The 20,000-nt window shown below is 46.7% G+C and overlaps 1 protein-coding gene across 1 annotated transcript in view; it reads left to right on the forward strand.

The window, feature by feature from the left end:
* The first annotated feature begins 5,104 nt into the window (after positions 1–5,104).
* The window catches only part of onecutl (one cut domain, family member, like), a 39,941-nt gene continuing 25,045 nt past the window's right edge, over positions 5,105–20,000 (forward strand). Inside the window, exon 1 of the mRNA XM_085978270.1 lies at positions 5,105–6,029. Within this exon, the coding sequence (XP_085834396.1) occupies positions 5,105–6,029 (925 nt within the window). The remainder of the gene's footprint in view (positions 6,030–20,000) is intronic.

The raw sequence follows: 20,000 nt of genomic DNA on the forward strand, positions 1-20,000 counted from the left end.
CTCTCTACCTATCTATCTATCTATCTATCTATCTATCTCTCTCTCTCTATCTCTATCTCTCTCTCTCTCTATCTATCATTCTATCTCAATCTATCTATCTCTCTATCACTCTCTATCAAGCTATCTAGCTATCTCTCTATCTATCTCGCTATCCAGCTATCTCTCTATCTATCTCGCTATCTGTCTGCCTCTCTATATATCTGTCTATCTATCTATCATCTATCTATTCAATTCAATTCAATTCAAATCGCTTTATTGGCATGACAAGTTTCATCTTATGTTGCCAAAGCATCGGAAAACATTCATGTTTGTTCACAAAAATACAGATCTCTCAATCACTGTCTATCCCTCTATCTCTATCTATCTATCTGTCTATCTCTCTATCTATCTCTTGATCACTATCTATCCCTCTATCTCAACCTATCTATCTATTTATCTGTCTGTCTATCTGTCTGTCTATCTGTCTGTCTATCTATCTGTCTGTCTGTCTGTCTGTCTCTCGATCACTATCTATCCCTCTATCTCTCTGTCTCCAAGTTCCCCTCCAAGTCACACACCATCCTGACTTAGAAGTGTATCGCCGATCCTTCATCGCCGCTGGGTCAAAATCGTGGAACTCCCTAACAGCACTGTGGAAGCACCTTCACCACACAGACTGCAGCGGTTCAAGAAAGCGGCTCACCACCACCTTCTCAAGGGCAACGAGGGATGGGCAATAAATGCCGGCCTCGCCAGCGACGCCCACATCCCATAAAAAAGAATTTTAAAAAAGCTAGATAGATAGCTAGATAGATAGACAGATAGACAGATAGATAGACAGAAAGATAGACAGACAGATAGATAGACAGATAGATAGACAGATAGATAGATATTGGAAGATAGATAGATATTGGAAGAGAGATAGATAGATAGATCTATCTCTCAATTACTCTCTATCTCTCTATCTATCTATCTCTTTATCTGTCTCTCTATCTCTTTATCTATCTCTCTATCTTGCTGTCTATCTGTCTGTCTCTCTCTATCTATCTTTCTCTATCTATCTATCTCACTCTCTCTCTCTATCTATCTATCTCACTCTCTCTATCGATCTATCTATCTATCTCTTTACCTATCTCTCTATCTATCTCTCGATCACTATCTCTCTATCTATCTATCTATCTATCTATCTGTCTGTCTGTCTCTCTATCTCTCACTATCGATCTATCTATCTGTCTCAATCTATCTATCGCTCTATCGCTCTATCTATCTATCTTCCAATCTCTATCTATCTCACTCTATGTATCTATCTATCCCTATCTATCTATCTATCTCTCTATCTCTCTATCTATTTATCTCTATCTATCTATCTATCTCTCTATCTATCTCTATATATCTTTGTCTATCTATCTCTATATATCTCTATCTATCTCTCTATCTATCTATCTATCTACTATCTGTCTCTATCTATCTCTCTCTCTATATATCTATCTGTCTATTTATCTATCTGTCTCTCTCTCTATCTCTCTCTCTATCTCTTTATCTATCTCTCACAATCTATCTCTCTAACTGTCTCTCTATCTACCTCTCTATCTATCTCTATATATCTATCTATCTCTATATATCTCTAGCTATCTCTATCTATCTCTCTATCTATCTATCTGTCTCTATCTCTCTCTCTATATATATATATATCTATCTGTCTATTTATCTATCTGTCTCTCTCTCTATCTCTCTCTCTCTATCTATCTCTCACAATCTATCTCTCTAACTGTCTCTCTATCTATCTATCTATCTATTGATTTCTCTCTCTCTCACTCTATCTATCAACCCCACATTTACCTAATATTATCTCCAAGTTTTTAAGGTACTATAATTATATTTTGCTTTAGAATGCAGAGATTCCGGTTCAATGTTGTCAAAGCCTCACTCTTCCATATATCTCAATTTTTCTACTAGACAGGTTTCAGGATGAAACACACACACACACACACCGAACATGTCTGTATAACATATAGAGAGACAGCAGGGCTGGGCCAGAGCTCTCTGTGGCTGGAGATACACTTACAACCCTTGTCCAGTGAGATACATACCGTGTCATATTCCTCGCCCCATTCATGCTTTTTAAAAATCTGTGTTAGAGAGAAATATTCTTTCTAGTTTAAGTATCTGTATATACAGAAACAGACCCATTCTCTCTATATGGAGCCTATCTAATTGTGTACCTGATAGACAATATCTGTGCGAATATATGTGTGATCTCACATGCACAGAGATGGGGGCATTCTATATCGTGCGATATCTATATATGTATATGTGGGTTTCTGTGAATATATATCTCCATTATAGAGGGGACCATCTGAACACAAGAAACACACCTTAGTCTGTGAATAATGATGTGGGTTTAAAGAGATTGAAGTCATTCTTACTCTGTGAATACGTGTTTGAGTGCAGTTCTACAGTATGTGCGACTCTGTATATTGTGAATCATATATCTCCATACAAGTCTCTGTAAATACATCTGTGAATATATGTTTATTATATAGAAACATAGAAACATAAAAGATAGGAGCAGGAGTAGGCCATTCGGCCCCTCGAGCCTGTTCCGCCATTTAATGAGATCATGGCTGATCATCCAAATTCAGTACCCGGTCCCTGCTTTCTCCCCATATCCCTTGATCCCTTTAGCCTTAAGAAATATATCTAACTCCTTCTTGAATATATTTAATGAATTGGCCTCTACTGCCTTCTGTGGTAGAGAATTCCACAGGTTCACCACTCTCTGGGTGAAGAAATTCCTCCTCATCTCTGTCCTAAATGGCTTACCCCTTATCCTTAGACTGTGACCCCTGGTTCTGGACTCCCCCGCCATCAGGAACATCCTTCCTGCATCTAGTCTGTCTAGTCCTGTTAGAATTTTATAAGTTTCAATGAGATCCCCTCTCATTCTTCTAAACTCTAGCGAATATAAGCCTAATCGACCCAATCTCTCCTCATACGTCATTCCTGCCATCCCAGGTATCAGTCTGGTGAATCTTCGCTGCACTCCCTCCATGGCAAGAACATCCTTCCTCAGGTAAGGCGACCAAAACTGCACACAATACTCAAGGTGTGGTCTCACCAAGGCTCTGAACAACTGCAGCAAGACAATATGTGTCTCATTATTATACAATATATTATCAATGTATGTGTATGATTTGTGCAGTTGTGCCTGTATGGTGTGTGTAGGTGTGTACTTATGTATCAGTGCTTGTGTCTCTGTCTTTGTGCGTGTCTGTCTGTATGCATATATTTATGTATCTGTGCTCGTGTGTGTGTCTGTGTGTATATGCATGTGTCTGTATGTGTATACATCCAAGTGCTGAAACCCTCCTCCATGCCTTTGTTACCTCTAGACTTGACTATTCCAACGCACTCCGGGCTGGCCTCCCACATTCCACCCTACGTAACCCTGAACTCATCAAAAACTCGGCTGCCCGTGTCCTAACTCGCACCGAGTCCTGTTCATCCCCTCACCCCCCTGACCGACACTGGCTCCCGGTTAAGCAACGCCTCGATTTTAAAAATTCTCATCCTTGTGTTCAAATCCCCTCCACGGCCCTCGCCCCCTCCCTATCTCTGTAACCTCCTCCGGCCCCTACAACCCTCCGAGATCTCTGCGCTCCTCCAATTCCGGCCTCTCGCGCATCCCCCCGATTTCCATCGCTCCCACCATTGGCGGCCGTGCCTTCAGCCGCCTGGGCCCTAAGCTCTGGAATTCCCTTCCTAAACCTCTCCACCTCTCTCGCTCCTCCTTTAAGACGCTCCTTAAAACCGACCTCTTTAGCCAAACTGTCCTAATATCTCCTTATGTGGCTCGGTGTCAAATTTTGTCTGGTTATGTTCCTGTGAAGCGTCTTGGGACGTTTTATTATGTTAAAGGCACTGGATAAAGGCAAGTTGTGTGTGTGTGTGTGTGTGTGTGTGTGTGTATGCATGTGTGTGTGCCTGTGTGTGTGTATATGCATGTCTGTGTGTGTGTATGCATGTCTGTGTGTCTGTATGCATGTCTGTGTGTCTGTGTGTGTATGCATGTCTGTGTGTGTATGCATGTCTGTGTGTCTGTGTGTGTATGCATGTCTGTGTGTCTGTGTGTGTGTATGCATGTCTGTCTGTGTGTCTGTGTGTGTATGCATGTCTGTGTGTCTGTGTGTCTGTGTGTGTATGCATGTCTGTGTGTCTGTGTGTGTATGCATGTCTGTGTGTCTGTGTGTGTGTATGCATGTCTGTCTGTGTGTCTGTGTGTGTATGCATGTCTGTGTGTCTGTGTGTGTATGCATGTCTGTGTGTCTGTGTGTGTGTATGCATGTCTGTCTGTGTGTCTGTGTGTGTGTATGCATGTCTGTGTGTCTGTCTGTGTGTGTGTGTCTCAGCATACAGGAGACACACAATCTGTGAGCAAGGGAAGGGTCTGTGTCGGTGCATGTGTGGAACCCGCAGAGACGGGGAATGAAAGAGGGAGACAAGAGACAGAGTCAGAGAGAGAGAGAGACTGATCTATGTACACTGTCTGCCGGGGAGATATTATCGATCCGCATAACATTACATGCAATCTCCCGAATAAAACGCACTGGAAGGGGTTAGATTTTGAATCGGTCCCAGCCTTCAGTGCTTGGATCTAAATTCCACAAACTATCGGGAGGTCTGGAGGTGTATTTTTTTTTGGAGGGGGATGCTCTCCTATTTTATTTAAATAGAAATATTAAGTTATTATGCATTGCATAGATGTGACAGGGCACTGTGTGTGTGCATTGGTGCGGATTAAGTCATTGGGTACATATGTTCCTCTGTGTGTGTGTATTAATCAGGTAGACGGCGACCTTCCTACTGGTTTATCTCCAGATCTGGTAGATTTTTGGGGGCTGGAAGGCGTGCAGGAACCCGGAAGTTAACCTACAACCGCTGGAGAAATCGATGAGAGTATTTCAGAATCTTGCGCAGACTCCAGCAACACAGAGAGAGAGAGAGAGAGAGTCTGGAGAAAGAGGGAGGCTGAGACCATGAGGAAAGGACCTGTTTGGGGGAGGCAGTAGCTGAAGATTCTTCTGCAAGTGTGTGATGGCTGTGGTCCTGTCCGATTAGAATCGAGATGAACTCGCACCAATTGGGCTTGGAGAGCCTGAGTGAGTTTGCCAGCCATGAGCTGATGCATGCGAGGGAGCTGGTGGGCAGTCAGGGTCGAGGGTTGCCTCACCGAGATCTTCCTTCGTCTCATCGCCAGGCTACCGGCATGGCCTCGGTGCTGGAGGGCTGCGACTATCGCCCCGACCTGTCCATGCTGCCCGGGGTGGCAATGGGCTGCGACTCGCCCGGCGGGACCTATGCCACCTTGACCCCACTCCAGCCCCTCCACCACCAGCGCCTGGCCCCCGGCAACGTGATCGGCAGCTTCGCCTTCATGAGGGACGACCGGGGCTTGTCGCCCATGAACAACTTCTACAACCCTTACCACAAGGAGCTGGCCCAGAACCTGCCCTCGGTGGCCAGCCAGAACCTGCCCATGCACGCCAGCCAACAGACCCTGACCTCCTATGGACCCTGCGCCGGCCACCTGGCCGCCGAGAAGATGCTACCTCCAAGTTCCTTCGAGGGCCACCCGCCCATGTTCCTCCGAGCAGATCAGCACTTGCCCCCGCCCTCGCCCGTCGGCATGATCTCGCTCAATGGCCTCCCCCATGGACCTCCTCAAGGGGCCGAGCTCAGCTGCAGCCGGCCCCCGGGACCCCGTTGCTCGCCGTTGGGTGGCCCCCGCGGCCAAAGCCCCGGGGGCCAGGCGGAAGAGATCAACACCAAAGAAGTGGCTCAGCGGATCATGACCGAGTTAAAAAGGTACAGCATCCCCCAGGCCATCTTTGCACAGAGGGTCCTCTGCCGCTCTCAGGGGACCTTGTCGGACCTGTTGAGGAACCCCAAACCCTGGGGCAAACTGAAATCCGGGCGGGAGACCTTCAGGAGAATGTGGAAATGGCTTCAAGAACCAGAATTTCAGAGAATGTCAACGCTCAGGTTAGAAGGTGGGATTCTGGATTTCTGGGTACCATGTCATTCCTTAAAACAACAAGCTCGCCTTGCCTTGGTCCTTTCCATTTGTAGTTGTATCTGCTTAAAGGGCGCTGAGGGGAGACGCCGAGATCAGAAGAATGAGAAAGGGGATCTCATTGAAACTTATAAAATTCTGACAGGACTAGACAGACTAGATTGGGCTTATACTCACTGGAGTTTAGAAGAATGAGAGGGGATCTCATTGAAACTTATACAATTCTAACAGGCCTGGACAGACTAGATGCAGGAAGGATGTTCCCGATGGTGGGGGAGTCCAGAACCTGGGGTCACAGTCTAAGGATAAGGGGTAGGCCATTTAGAACTGAGATGAGGAGGAATTTCTTCACCCAGAGAGTGGTGAACCTGTGGAATTCTCTGCCACAGAGGGCGGTGGAGGCCAGTTCATTAAATATATTAAAAAAAGAGTTGGATATATTTCTTAAGGCTAAAGGGATCAAGGGATATGGGGAGAAAGCAGGGACAGGGTACTGAATTTGGATGATCAGCCATGATCTCATTGAATGGTGGAGCAGGCTCGAGGGGCCGAATGGCCTACTCCTGCTCCTATCTTCTATGTTTCTATGCAGGAAGGATGTTCCCGATGGCGGGGGAGTCCAGAACCAGGGGTCACAGTCTAAGGATAAGGGGTAAGCCATTTAGGACAGAGATGAGGAGGAATTTCTTCACCCAGAGAGTGGAGAACCTGTGGAATTCTTTACCACAGAAGGCAGTGGAGGCCAATTCATTAAATATATTCAAGAAGGAGTTGGATATATTTCTTAAGGCTAAAGGGATCAAGGGATATGGGGAGAAGGCAGGGACAGGGTACTGAATTTGGATGATCAGCCATGATCGCATTGAATGGCGGAGCAGGCTCGAGGGGCCGAATGGCCTACTCCTGCTCCTATCTTCTGTGTTTCTACCGAATTAGATAACAGGCCATTCTGTTATAGCAGTGCTGGGGTTTATCCTCCCACCCCCTACCTTCGCATCATTCTCCTGGGCCCCAATATTTATCAACAAAACTAGAGAGAGAGGGGAAAAAACCGCTACAGATGATCCGGTCATTCTCACGTTGCTGTTTGTGGGATCTTGCTGTGCGCAAATTGAGCTGCCGCGTTTCCCACATTACAACAGTGACCACACTTCAAAAAAAAAAGTACTTCATTGGTTGTAAAGCGCTTTGGGACGTCCTGAGGTCGAGAAAGACGCTATCTAAATGCAAGTCTGTCTTTATCTAACTCTGCCGGCATAACCTTCATGGCTTAAAATGATGGTTATGATGGTGGAGTTATAAATATTATTCTCAATCGGTGCTTGGGCCGAGAACGACTTACGTGGGACTTTATTCTGTCTTGCAGACACGTCCCAAAGCCTTTCGCCTCCTTTGAAGTTATCTGGGGGGGAGCTTTTGACAGATCATTTGACGCCCCCTTGCTTTATTTAATCTTGTAAACTCGCTTTAAGGTGATTGGAGTCAAAAGGGGGAGACGATAAGGCTGGAATCCAGGAATTGGGGGGGGGGGGTGGTGGGGAGGGTGAGGGAAGGGCTGTCAGGAGATTGGGGAAGGGACATACATAGACTGCGAGCAGAGGGTGCAAAGATAGCCTGGCCAAAATGGGTACAGGTTAAACAGAGACTGTGGTGGGGGGGGCAGGTTTTAGTCGGCGCTGTAAGTATTTTAATTACTGGGGGGGGTTAGAATGGGTTTCACAGCAGTTGCTCGGGAATGCGGTGGCCAAGAATTGTCTTAATTCCTTATTGAGACTATTTGCCCTTTTTAAAAAAAAACGCTGGTAAATTGGGGTGGGATTAGCGTGCAGTAAGGTGCACCTTATAATAATAATTATTGCTAATCGGTTAAATCCATGTGAAGAAATCACTTGCCTTTCAATCTTCACTCTCTCTGCAAATCCGACAGAGCTAGCAAGGTTCCCCAACTGCCTTGGCTGTAGAGAGAGAGAGAGAGAGAGAGAAAAAGGTTTCTTAATTCATCGAATCTTACAGCACAGAGGGAGCCCATTCGGCCCACCGTGCCTGTGCTAGCTCTGTGAAATTTCTATCCAATTAACCCCCCTGTCCCCCCTGCTCTTTCCCCACCGTCCTGCTCATTTTTAAATCCAATTCCCCTTCTGAAAGTCACTATTGAATCTGCTTCCACCCCCCTTTCAGGCAGCGCGTTCCAGATCACAACAACTCGCTGCGTAAAAAACATTCTCCTCATCTCCCCCTCTGGTTCATTTGCCAATTATCTTAATTCTGGGATGCGCCGGGGAAGTTAATTTTTTTTTAATGTGTTTGAATTACTTCAAGAAAATAAACATCTTGTAGTGTGGCATGTTTTACACACACACATACAGAGTCGAGAGAGTGTTCAGTAATCCTGTCTGGTTTTCCAACGGATTGCTAAATCAAAACACTACAGATAGCCTAGATATGTGAGTGGTGGTCTGTGTGTGTGTGTGTGTGTGTGGAGTGTATGTGTCCCTGTCTGTCTGTGTGTGTCCCTGTGTGTGTGTCTGTCTGTATGGTTCTGTATTTGTGTATCTGTCTGTGTGTCTGTCTGTCTGTGTGTCTCTGTATTTGTGTGTGTCTGTATGTCTGTGTTTGTCTGTATGTTTCTGTATTTGTGTGTGTCTGTATGTCTGTGTTTGTCTGTATGTCTCTGTATTTGTGTGTGTGTCTGTCTGTATCTTTCTGTGTGCCTGTGTGTGTGTGTGTCTGTGTGTCTGTCTTCTCTATTTTAAATGGTAGTTTTATGGTTACAAAATATAATTGTTAGCTATTTACTAAAATTATACAATTGTAATGCCCCATCCTTATTAAATACAATCATTTATACTATGTTTTTCTATAATTAAACAATTCCCTCCATTTATCACTTACAAAATTTAAATGGGCACATGTCTGTATGTCTGTGTCTGTCTCTGTCTGTGTGTGTGTGTGTATGTCTGTGTGCATCTGTCTCTGTCTGTGTGTGTATGTATGTCTGTGTCTGTGTGTGTCGGTCTCTGTCTGTGTGTGTATGTATGTCTGTATGTCTGTGTCTGTGTGTGTTGTCTCTGTCTGTGTGTATGTCTGTATGTCTGTGTCTGTGTGTGTTGTCTCTGTCTGTGTGTGTGTGTATGTCTGTGTCTGTCTCTGTCTCTGTCTGTGTATGTCTGTATGTCTCTGGCTATGTGTGTTTGTATGTCTGTGTGTGTGTGTGTATGTCTGTATGTCCCTGTCTGTGTATGTATGTCTCTGTATGTCTCTGTGTGTGTATGTCTGTATGTCTGTCTGTGTGTGTGTATGTCTCTGTATGTCTGTGGCTGTCTCTGTCTGTGTGTGTGTATGTCTGTATGTCTCTGTCTGTGTGTGTGTATGTCTCTGTATGTCTGTGGCTGTCTCTGTCTGTGTGTGTGTATGTCTGTATGTCTGTGTGTGTGTGTGTATGTCTGTATGTCCCTGGCTGTGTATGTATGTCTCTGTATGTCTGTGTCTGTCTCTGTCTGTGTGTGTGTATGTCTGTATGTCTGTGTGTGTGTGTATGTCTGTATGTCTCTGTCTGTGTGTGTGTATGTCTCTGTATGTCTGTGTCTGTCTCTGTCTGTGTGTGTGTATGTCTGTATGTCTCTGTCTGTGTGTGTGTATGTCTCTGTATGTCTGTGGCTGTCTCTGTCTGTGTGTGTGTATGTCTGTATGTCTCTGTCTGTGTGTATGTCTCTGTATGTCTGTGGCTGTCTCTGTCTGTGTGTGTGTATGTCTGTATGTCTCTGTCTGTGTGTGTGTATGTCTCTGTATGTCTGTGTCTGTCTCTGTGTGTGTGTGTGTATGTCTGTATGTCTCTGTCTGTGTGTGTGTATGTCTCTGTATGTCTGTGGCTGTCTCTGTCTGTGTGTGTGTATGTCTGTATGTCTCTGTCTGTGTGTGTGTTTGTCTCTGTATGTCTGTGGCTGTCTCTGTCTGTGTGTGTGTATGTCTCTGTATGTCTGTGGCTGTCTCTGTCTGTGTGTGTGTATGTCTGAGTGTATAGGTATAGGAGGGAAGCGGCGCTCCAAATCGAAAGGCGAGTGCCCCTGAAGTGATCCACACACCCAGCATCTAAGCACAGTACATGAGCGAGAAGTCTGGTGCTCAAACGCCATCTATCAGGATGCAGTTCAGTGCTCCTGCAGTGAGTCCCGTGCATTTCCACTGACAGCATGGGAACTGTATGAATTAACTTTTTAATGCCTCGTACTTCAATACATTTAATTTATGAGAGGACTGTCCACTGCACGTCTTAGAATTTCTTGCATTGTCTGCTCCAAGCCTTAAATGTTATTTTAGATTCCCGTCAGATAGATGCTAGGAATTTTTTTTTTTTAAACATCGATTTTATAAAGTAGTTCCATTTTTTTTAACAATGACATTTGTCACACTCGCCCCCACCCCCCCCCCCCCCCCGCCATCCCACCCCGAATATATTGTATTCCCCAAATAGGAAGGGATGATACATTCCATAAATGAACGTGTGTGTGTTTGCTTTCAATAATAAAGGACAGTTCCCTATAATCGGGGAGTCGAAACCGATACAACATGCCCTGTCCTATTCGAATCACAAGCAGAAATGGGGGCAAATAAATTTAGTATATAGCATTAAAAAATGAAACCGTATTCCTGAAAGAACTCTTTAAATTTACACTAAAGGGGACACAACAGACTGAAAATCAAAAGTATTTCCCTTCAAATTTGTACAACAGTAATCCAAGCTCAGCATCAGATTGTGGTCATTTTAATTTTTATTAATTGAGAAACGGAGGAAACGGTTTCATTCCATTAATAGCAAAAAAAATTATATTTAATAAGGAGGGGGAATTACGATTGTATCGTTTTAGCAAATAGATTTTAAAAAATATTAATAAATAGGCGACAATGACATTGCACCGTTTAAAAAGATTGCAATTATTTTATTGAATAATAAAAAATTGTGTTGAATACATAGGCGAATTTTAGGAAATTATATTTTAAACAAGGGCCTGTTTCTGTGCTGTACATGTAAAATAAAACTGCATTTAAAAAAAAATACACAATTTCAGTAGAAACTGGTCAAATGGTATCATAACAGGAATAATTCAGATTCTGTCATTTTAATAAATAGACACAATGCCAAATTGTATCATTTTAATTTTTAAAAATACATGAAAATCCTTGTATTATTATCTCCCTCTTGAAATAGCCTCGCAACTAATGATTCAAGTCTGATAGCCCGAAAACTTTCACCCTGATCTGGATTGCCCGTCCTTGTAAATTCGTCTTTAATGAGTCCTTTTTACATGTCGAGTGCCAGTTATCGACCAGTTGGTCTATTGGAGAGTCGGGAGTCCTCCTGAGTGTCTCGGGAAACCATTTTAGCCGCATGTTTTTTTTTTCCAAATAGAAAAATAACTCTGTATAATTTGCAAAATAACAACAACAACAACAAAAAATAGCCAGATTCTCACCGAGGGGGGGAAAGGACGAGGCCAATTGAGCGACTCCAAACGGCGTCTTGTGGGAAATAAGCTCTGGGTACATGGAATCATTATTTTTCGTTTCTGTCCTTATTAAGAATTTAATGACAGCACAATATTTATATCTGTTTGAGAGTCACTTTTTTAATCATTAGCCCTGTATTTCACTGCATACTTCCCCCTTCCCTCGACTGTTGACTTCTTAATTTCGTTCCCCAAAACTTCTCAGAATGATACAGTTGCTGATTCTAAATAATTATTATTTAGTCAGATCTGCCACGGCTCCAATATGCATCAACACCAGCCCAAGCGCATTGCACTGACCAGTTGCGGTTTAATTTTATTTACAAACATACACATTTTTTTTTAAAATACGCTGTCAACAGGGGATCTCGCAAATAAAAACCCCAAATGGCTAAATGTCCCGCTGCAGAGGTAACCTATGATAACATATCTTGTGTCTCTCTGTGCAATTATTAAAATGTTGTGCAGTTTTATTTTACCAAGTGAGGCTGACTGGGGTTCAGCAATGGTGGAAATTCGATTTTTTTGCTTTTAGCAATTCGTTTGCAACGCTCGGTGTCCGATTTTCATTTTCGCCCTTTTTACATCAGAATAATCTCTTTGAAAATTAAACAGACATGCTTATTTATTTACAAGCGTTTCCCCACTGTGAGATGGTCACGCTTTAACGAGCTGGTCTAGAATTCTAAACTTCCCAATAACTGGTTGAGTGGATAAGTACTTGGAGGGAACATTTTATTCACAGGGCTGTGGGGAAAGAGCAGGGGGGGGGGGGGAGAGGGGGATTAATTGGAGAGCTCTTTCAAAGAGCCGGCACAGGCCCGATGGGCTGAATGGCCTCCTCCTGTGCTGTCAGATTCTGGGCGAGGGAGCTAGAATGAGCTTAGACTCAAGTCTAGACTAGAATTCTGTTTTCTAAATGAATAGGAGAGAGACCTGAGAAGTGGGTGTCTCTAACCTGCTTGCTTAATTCATTCATGCCAGATCGAGAAGAATTGCTTTTGCACTTAATCTGGATTTATTTGTCCCTTTCTGCGGCGGTGTCGACATCTTTTCTCTGCTTTTGATTCTGTGTGCCATTAGTGGGCCTGGGGTGGGCGGGCTGAAGTCTCACAGTGCTGTGCCGTTATTTAGAAGGGTGTAGTTGGGATTGGAGTTGGGGGGTCCAGGCGCTCTTTGCCATTTGCGAGCCAGCGTCAGGTTTCATTTTACACTTTTGACTGCAGGCACCGAGTTTAGTGATGGCTTGAACGTGAGAATGTCTCCTTATAGCACCTGCTCGGTGTCTCTTCTAACAGGGGAGTTGGAAAGATCTGATTTTTAATCTACTGCATTTTGCACACTCCCGAAGCATTTCACACAAAGAGCGATGGTGGATAAGACCCACCTGATCGCCAGTGTCCCCCAGATAATGTGTCGAACACTTGGCAATGTCCGGTTGATTTTGCGACGTCAAAAGCAAGAAGAGGCCAGCTGGGTGTTTGCAAATAAAGTTTCCGAGCATGGCTTCCCAGCAGCCACAGTTATACTGCGGCGTGCGTGCCTGGGCATCAGGATCAGTCCGGGCGCGAGGCCTCCTGCAGTCGAATAGCCGGCCGCCACTCGCGGTTCTCGCGCGCTGGGTGGGGGACTTGGGGGTTGAAGCTGGAGGGGCGGCTGCTAGCTCAGGGTGGGGGGAAGGCAAGTCAGTCATAATCTGAAATAACAGCAGTAAATGCTGGGAAACACTCAGCAGGCCAGGCAGCATCCGTGGAGAGAGAGACAGAGTTAACGGGCTGGATTTTCATTCAGGAGTTGGGTAGGAGGCGGGACTACAACTTTTGGGGTTGTAGTCCCGCCTCCATTGAGATGTGGCCAATCCACGCGATTTCAACTTGATTGACCTTGTTGAGCCTGCCCAGCGGGCTCAGCAGGCCAATTAAGGGCCACCCGGCAACAGGTGACATCACAGATTGACATTTCATCTGTCAAGAAGTTTTGACAGATGAAATGTCAGTGTTTGAAAGCTCTTTGAAGCTGTCAAACACTGACAGTCTTACTTCTAACCTGAGTCCTTCTCCACAGACTGTTAGAAATCTCTCCTGCACAGAAAGCTGAAGGCTGTCACTTTTGACAGCTCTCAGCCATTCTGCTTTCTGTGCCAGTGAGATGAGGGACTCCTGAGACCTGAAGGAAGGCTGTAAAGGTAAGTAGAACTTCTTTAAACACTTTACACACACCAAACGCACTTACCTTTGCACTCATGCACCCATCACTCACCTGAACACCGGACATCTCGACCCCTCCAAGTCCTTCAGCCCGACGGCCCGCCTCGCTAACTTGGCGTGGTTTGGAGCCGTCGGGAATCCCATACTTCAACCTTCAAAATCAGGATTAGGCTAAAAACTGCCTGTTAACTACCCGTTAACCGACAGTTAATTGGCACTAATCCCCTTCCCGCCTTGGGTAGGCAGGTCCCAGTGCGGGGCGGGTACCCGCCTACTTTGAAACTGGCATGGAGGCGGGTTGGGGGCGGGATGGTGTCGGGACTCCCGAATTCGGGATTTTAAACCCCCCTGCACGCCTCCACTCCCGACTCCGTGGCCCAATGAAAATTCTGCCCATTAACGGTTCAGGTCTGGGACCCTTCATAATCTGGTCATGCCATGGCCGGCGGACTGCTCACGATGAGATCGCTTCATCCTCTTTCAGTGAGTGTCAGCTTGGCTCAGTTGCTGGCGCTTAGGTTGTGGGTTCAAGTCCCACTCCAGGTCCTTGAACACAGGATTTCAATTTACATGATCAGCGCAGAACTGAGGGGGGTGCAGTACTGCCGAAGGGGGCTGTCTTTCTGCTGAGATCATAACTCGAGTCCTTTGTTCGAATGAGGGTAAAAGATCCCAGGGTGCTACTCAAAAAGAGGCAGTGAAATTATGCTCGAACTGTGTAAAGCACAAGTGAGGCCACAGCTCGAATACTGCGTGCAGTTCTGGTCACCACATTACAGGAAGGATGTGATCGCACTTAGAGAGGGTACAGAGGAGATTTACCAGGATGTTGCCCCCTAGGACTGGGGAATTTTAGCTATGAAGAAAGATTGGACAGATTGGGGTTGTTTTCTTTGGAACAGAGGAGGCTGAGGGGAGATTTAATTGAGGTGTATAAAATTATGAGGGGCCTGGATAGAGTGGACAGGAAGGACCGATTTCCCTTAGCAGAGAGGTCAGTAACCAGGGGGGCAGAGATTTAAAGTAATTGGTAGAAGGATTAGAGGAGATTTGAGGAGAACTTGTTTCACCCAGAGGGTGGTGGGGGTCTGGAACTCACTGCCTGAAAGGGTGGTCGAGGCAGAAACCCTCACCGCATTTAAAAAGTACTTGGGTGTGCACCTGAAGTGCCGTAACCTACAGGGCTATGGACCAAGAGCTGGAAAGTTTGCAGACGACACAAAGCTGGGTGGGCGTGTGTGCTGTGAGGAGGATGCCGAGAAACTCCAGTATAATTTGGACAGGTTGGGCGATTGGGCAGATGCATGGCAGATGCAGTATAATGTGGATCAATGCAAGGTTATCCACTTTGGTGGCAAAAACAGGAAGGCAGATTATTGTCTGAATGGCAATAGATTGGGAGAAGGGGAAGTGCAATGAGACCTGGGTGTCCTTGTGCACCAGTCGCTGAAGGTAAGCATGCAGGTGCAGCAGGCGGTTAAGAAGGCAAATAGTATGCTGGTCTTCATAGCGAGATGATTCGAGTACAGGAGCAAAGATGTCTTGCTGCAATTGTACAGGGCCTTGGTGAGATCACACCTTGAGTATTTTGTGCAGTTTTGGTCGCCTTATCTGAGGAAGGATGTTCTTGCCATGGAGGGAGTGCAGCGAAGATTCACCAGACTGATACCTGGGATGGCAGGAAGGACGTATGAGGAGAGATTGGGTCGATTGGGCTTATATTCGCTGGAATTTAGAAGAATGAGGGGGGATCTCATTGAAACTTATAAAATTCTAACAGGACTAGACAGACTAGGTGCAGGAAGGATGTTCCCGATGGCGGGGGAGTCCAGAACCAGAGGTCACAGTCTAAGGATAAGGGGTAAGCCATTTAGGACTGAGATGAGGAGGAATTTCTTCACCCAGAGAGTGGTGAACCTGTGGAATTCTCTACCACAGAAGGCAGTTGAGGCCAATTTATTAAATATATTCAGGAAGGAGTTAGATATATTTCTTAAGGCTAAAGAGATCAAGGGATATGGGGAGAAGGCAGGGACAGGGTACTGAATTTGGATGATCAGCCATGATCGCATTGAATGGCGGAACAGGCTCGAGGGGCCGAATGGCCTACTCCTGCTCCTATCTTCTATGTTTCTATTAGGCTGGGTGGCACTTTGTCGGCCGGCGCGGACATGACGGGCCGAATGGCCTCCTTCTGTGCCGCAAATTTGGATGATTCTATGGCCTAGAAATTCAGTGCCCTTAGCGCCGATTTTCCGGCGCTAGAGGGCCTAGCGCTGCAATTGGCGCCGGCGCCAAAATTGCCTGGGGCCCTTCCGCCGCGGTAGACCGGTAGCGCTGCGCCGGCACCGATGACGTCATCGGTGTGCGCAGCGTCCCGGTTGCTATGGTAACCCGCCCGAACTGGGAAATTGACTTGCGGCCGCCTCGCCCGTGGCAGCCGCAAGCAACGTTCTGGCAGAGGTGCCTTGCACAAGTTTGCGCCGGCGCATTAAAGGCCCCGCGGCGGCCGGCCGCTTTCCCGCCGCCCGCCTGGCCGCAGCTCCCTCCCCGGACTTCCCCCCCACCCCCCGGAACAGAAGCAAGCCCGGCACTTGTCCGAGGTGCCGGGCTCATTTTTAATAAGATTATCGCGGGCCGCGGCCGGGTGCAGGCAGCTCCTCCTTAAGGGAAGGAGGAGGCCTGCACTTCCCGAACCTGCTGCACCGCAGCGGGCGCCGCAGCGCCGGAAGAGCGCCGAAATTCAGCGCATAGCGCCAGTTTTCAGGCGCTAACAGCTTTCAGCAGCGCCGGCAGCCGTTTGGGCGCAAAAGTAGTGAATTTTTGGCCCGACCAGCGCGACTTAGCTCCGGCACTAACTTCCGGCGCTAAAGCCGTTGCTGCGCCAAAACCCAATTTCTAGGCCTATATGTGGTGTGTGTGCATGTACACGTGTGTATGCAGTGTATCTATGTGTGCGCCGGTATATGTGTTGGTGTGGAACACTGTGTTATCACTCCAGTCACTCAGTGATCACCGGGGCCGACTCCATGTTTTAGGATCCGATATCCCAGGGTGAGGAAAGGTAGAGAAAATGATCATTTATATTATTGCTGCCAGATAATAATGATGATTGACAAACGACTTCAGGAATCATTTTTAAACGAGACACTGAAACAAATGCACCGTAGCTACAAGATTACTCGAGATGGCAAATGAACGGATCAAAACGTGAAACTGTCTTGACTGGGTTACTGAGGTAACCGGTTAACTGGCAGGAACAGCAACAACAACAACCTGCATTTATATAGCGCCCTTGACGTAGTCGAACGTCCCAAGGCGTTTGCAGGAGCGATTATCAGACAGAATTTGACACCGAGCCACATGAGGAGATATTAGGACAGGTGACCAAAAGCTGGGTCAAAGAGCTCGGTTTTAATCATAGAGTCGTAGAGTTATACAGCACAGAAAGAGGCCCTTCGGCCCATCGTGTCCGCGCCGGCCACCAAGCCCCGTCTATTCTAATCTCATTTTCCAGCACTTGGTCCGTAGCCTTGTATGCTATGGCGTTTCAAGTGCTCATCTAAATGCTTCTTGAATGTTGTGAGGGTTCCTGCCTCTACCACCCTTTCAGGCAGTGAGTTCCAGATTCCAACCATCCTCTGGGTGAAAAAGTTTTTCCTCAAATCCCCTCGAAACCTCCTGCCCCTTACCCTGAAACTATGCCCCTTGGTTATTGACCCCTCTACTAAGGGGAAAAGTTCCTTTCTATCTACCCTATCTATGCCCCTCATAATTTTGTACACCTCAATCAGGTCCCCCCCTCAGCCTTCTCTGCTCTAAGGAAAACAACCCCAGCCTGTCCAGTCTCTCTTCATAGCTGAAGCGCTCCAGCCCAGGTAACATCCTGGTGAATCTCCTCTGCACCCTCTCCAATGCAATCACATCCTTCCTATAGTGTGGCGACCAGAACTGCACACAGTATTCCAGCTGTGGCCTAACCAGCGTTTTGTACAGCTCCATCATAACCTCCCTGCTCTTATATTCTATGTCTCGACTAATGAAGGCAAGTATCCCATATGCCTTTTTAACCACCTTATCTACCTGTCCTGGTGCCTTCAGGGATCTATGTACATGCACACCAAGGTCCCTCTGATCCTCTGTCCTTCCTAGGGTCCTACCATTCATTGTGTATTCTCTTGCCTTGTTAGTCCTCCCAAAATGCATCACCTCACACTTTTCAGGGTTAAATTCCATTTGCCACTGTTCTGCCCATCTGACCAACCCGTCTATATCGTCCTGTAGCCTGAGGCTTCCCTCCTCGCTATTTACCACTCCACCAATTTTCGTGTCATCTGCGAACTTACTGATCATACCTCCTACATTCATATCTAAATCATTAATGTACACTACAAACAGCAAGGGACCCAGCACCGATCCCTGCGGTACACCACTGGACACAGGATTAAGGAGCGTCTTAAAGGAGGAGAGAGATGCGGAGAGGGTGAGGGAGGAAATTCCAGAGCTCAGGGCCCAGGCGGCTGAAGGCACGGCCACCAATGGTGGAGTGATGGAAATCGGGGATGCGCAAGAGGCCAGAATTGGAGGAGCACAGAGATCTCGGAGGGTCGTAGGGCTGAAGGAGGTTACAAAGTTAAGCAGAGGGCGAGGCCATAGAGTCACAGAGTCATAACGGCGCAGAAGGAGGCCATTTGGTCCATCGAGTTCGTGCCGGCTCTCTGTAGAGCGATCCAGTCAGTCCCATTCCCCCGCTCTATCCCCGTAGCCCTGCAAGTTTATTTCCCTCCAGTGCCTATCCAGTCTCCCCTTGAAAACATCGAGTGTCACCGCTTCCACCACTTCCGTCGGCAGCGAGTTCCAGGTCCTCACCACTCGCTGTGTAAAAATGTTTTTCCTCACGTATCCCCTGTATCTCTTGCCCAAATCCTTAAATCTGTGTCCCCTAGTCCTTGTACCATCAACTAGTGGGAACAGCCTTTCCCCGTCTAGCCTATCCAAACCCGTCATAATCTTGTACACCTCGATCAAATCACCCCTCAACCTCCTTTGCTCTAATGAAAAGAAATCCAGCTTCTCCAACCTGTCCTTGTAGCTAAGATCCCCCATCCCCGGAACCATTCTGGTAAATCTCCTCTGCACCCTCTCAAGGGCCTTCACATCCTTCCTAAAAAGTGTGGTGACCACAACTGGACGCAATACTCCAGTTGTGGCCTAACCAGCGCTTTATAAAGGTTCAGCATAACTTCTCTACTTTTGTACTCAATACCTCGATTTATGAAGCCCAAGATCCCATGTGCTTTGCTAACCATTCTCTCGATATGTCCCGCCACCTTCAGGGACCGGTGCACATTAACTCCCAGGTCCCTCTGTCCCCTGCGCACTCATGGCTGGCATTCTATCTAAAGGAATTAGCAATGACCTTTGCACATTGAAGAAAGACTTGCATTTATAGAGTGCCTTTCATGACTGCCGGATGTCCCAAAGCGCTATAGAAATGCAATAACAGTAATTAAGTAGTTTTTTTTGAAATGCGGTCACTGTTGTAATGTGGGAAATGCAGCAGGCAATTTGCGCACAGCAAGCTCCCACAAACAGCAATGTGATAAATGACCAGATTATCTGTTTTTTGTGATGTTGGGTGAGGGATAAATATAATAATAATAATCAACTTTATTGTCATTGTTAGTGCACAAGTGCAGTACAACGAAATGTAGGCTTGCGGCTCCCGAGAGTGTACATTTAGATTAAGACATTTAAACATTCAACATACATTTGGCTTGTAATACATTAACATAAACATAACCATAATAAAGTGCATTGGCCCCAGGACACCGGGGAGAACTCCCCCTGCTCTTCTTCCAATAGTGGCCGTGGGATCTTTTACGTCCACCTGAGAGGGCAGACGGGTCCGCGATTTAACATCTCATCCGAAAGACGGCACCTCTGACAGTGCAGTGCTCCCTCAGTACTGCCCCTCCGACAGTGCGGCGCTCCCTCAGTACTGCCCCTCCGACAGTGTGGCGCTGCCTCAGTACTGCCCCTCCGACAGTGCGACGCTCCCTCAGTACCGCCCCTCCGACAGAGCGGCGTTCCCTCAGTACTGCTCCTCCGACAGTGCGGCGCTCCCTCAGTACTGCCCCTCCGACAGTGCGGCGCTCCCTCAGTACTGCCCCTCCGACAGTGCGGCGCTCCCTCAGTACTGCCCCTCCGACAGTGCGGCGCTCCCTCAGTACTGCC

Source organism: Somniosus microcephalus, unplaced genomic scaffold (genome assembly GCF_052327205.1).
Source record: "Somniosus microcephalus isolate GS21.2 unplaced genomic scaffold, FLI_Smic_1.0 unresolved_chr7, whole genome shotgun sequence".
NCBI lineage: Eukaryota > Metazoa > Chordata > Chondrichthyes > Squaliformes > Somniosidae > Somniosus > Somniosus microcephalus.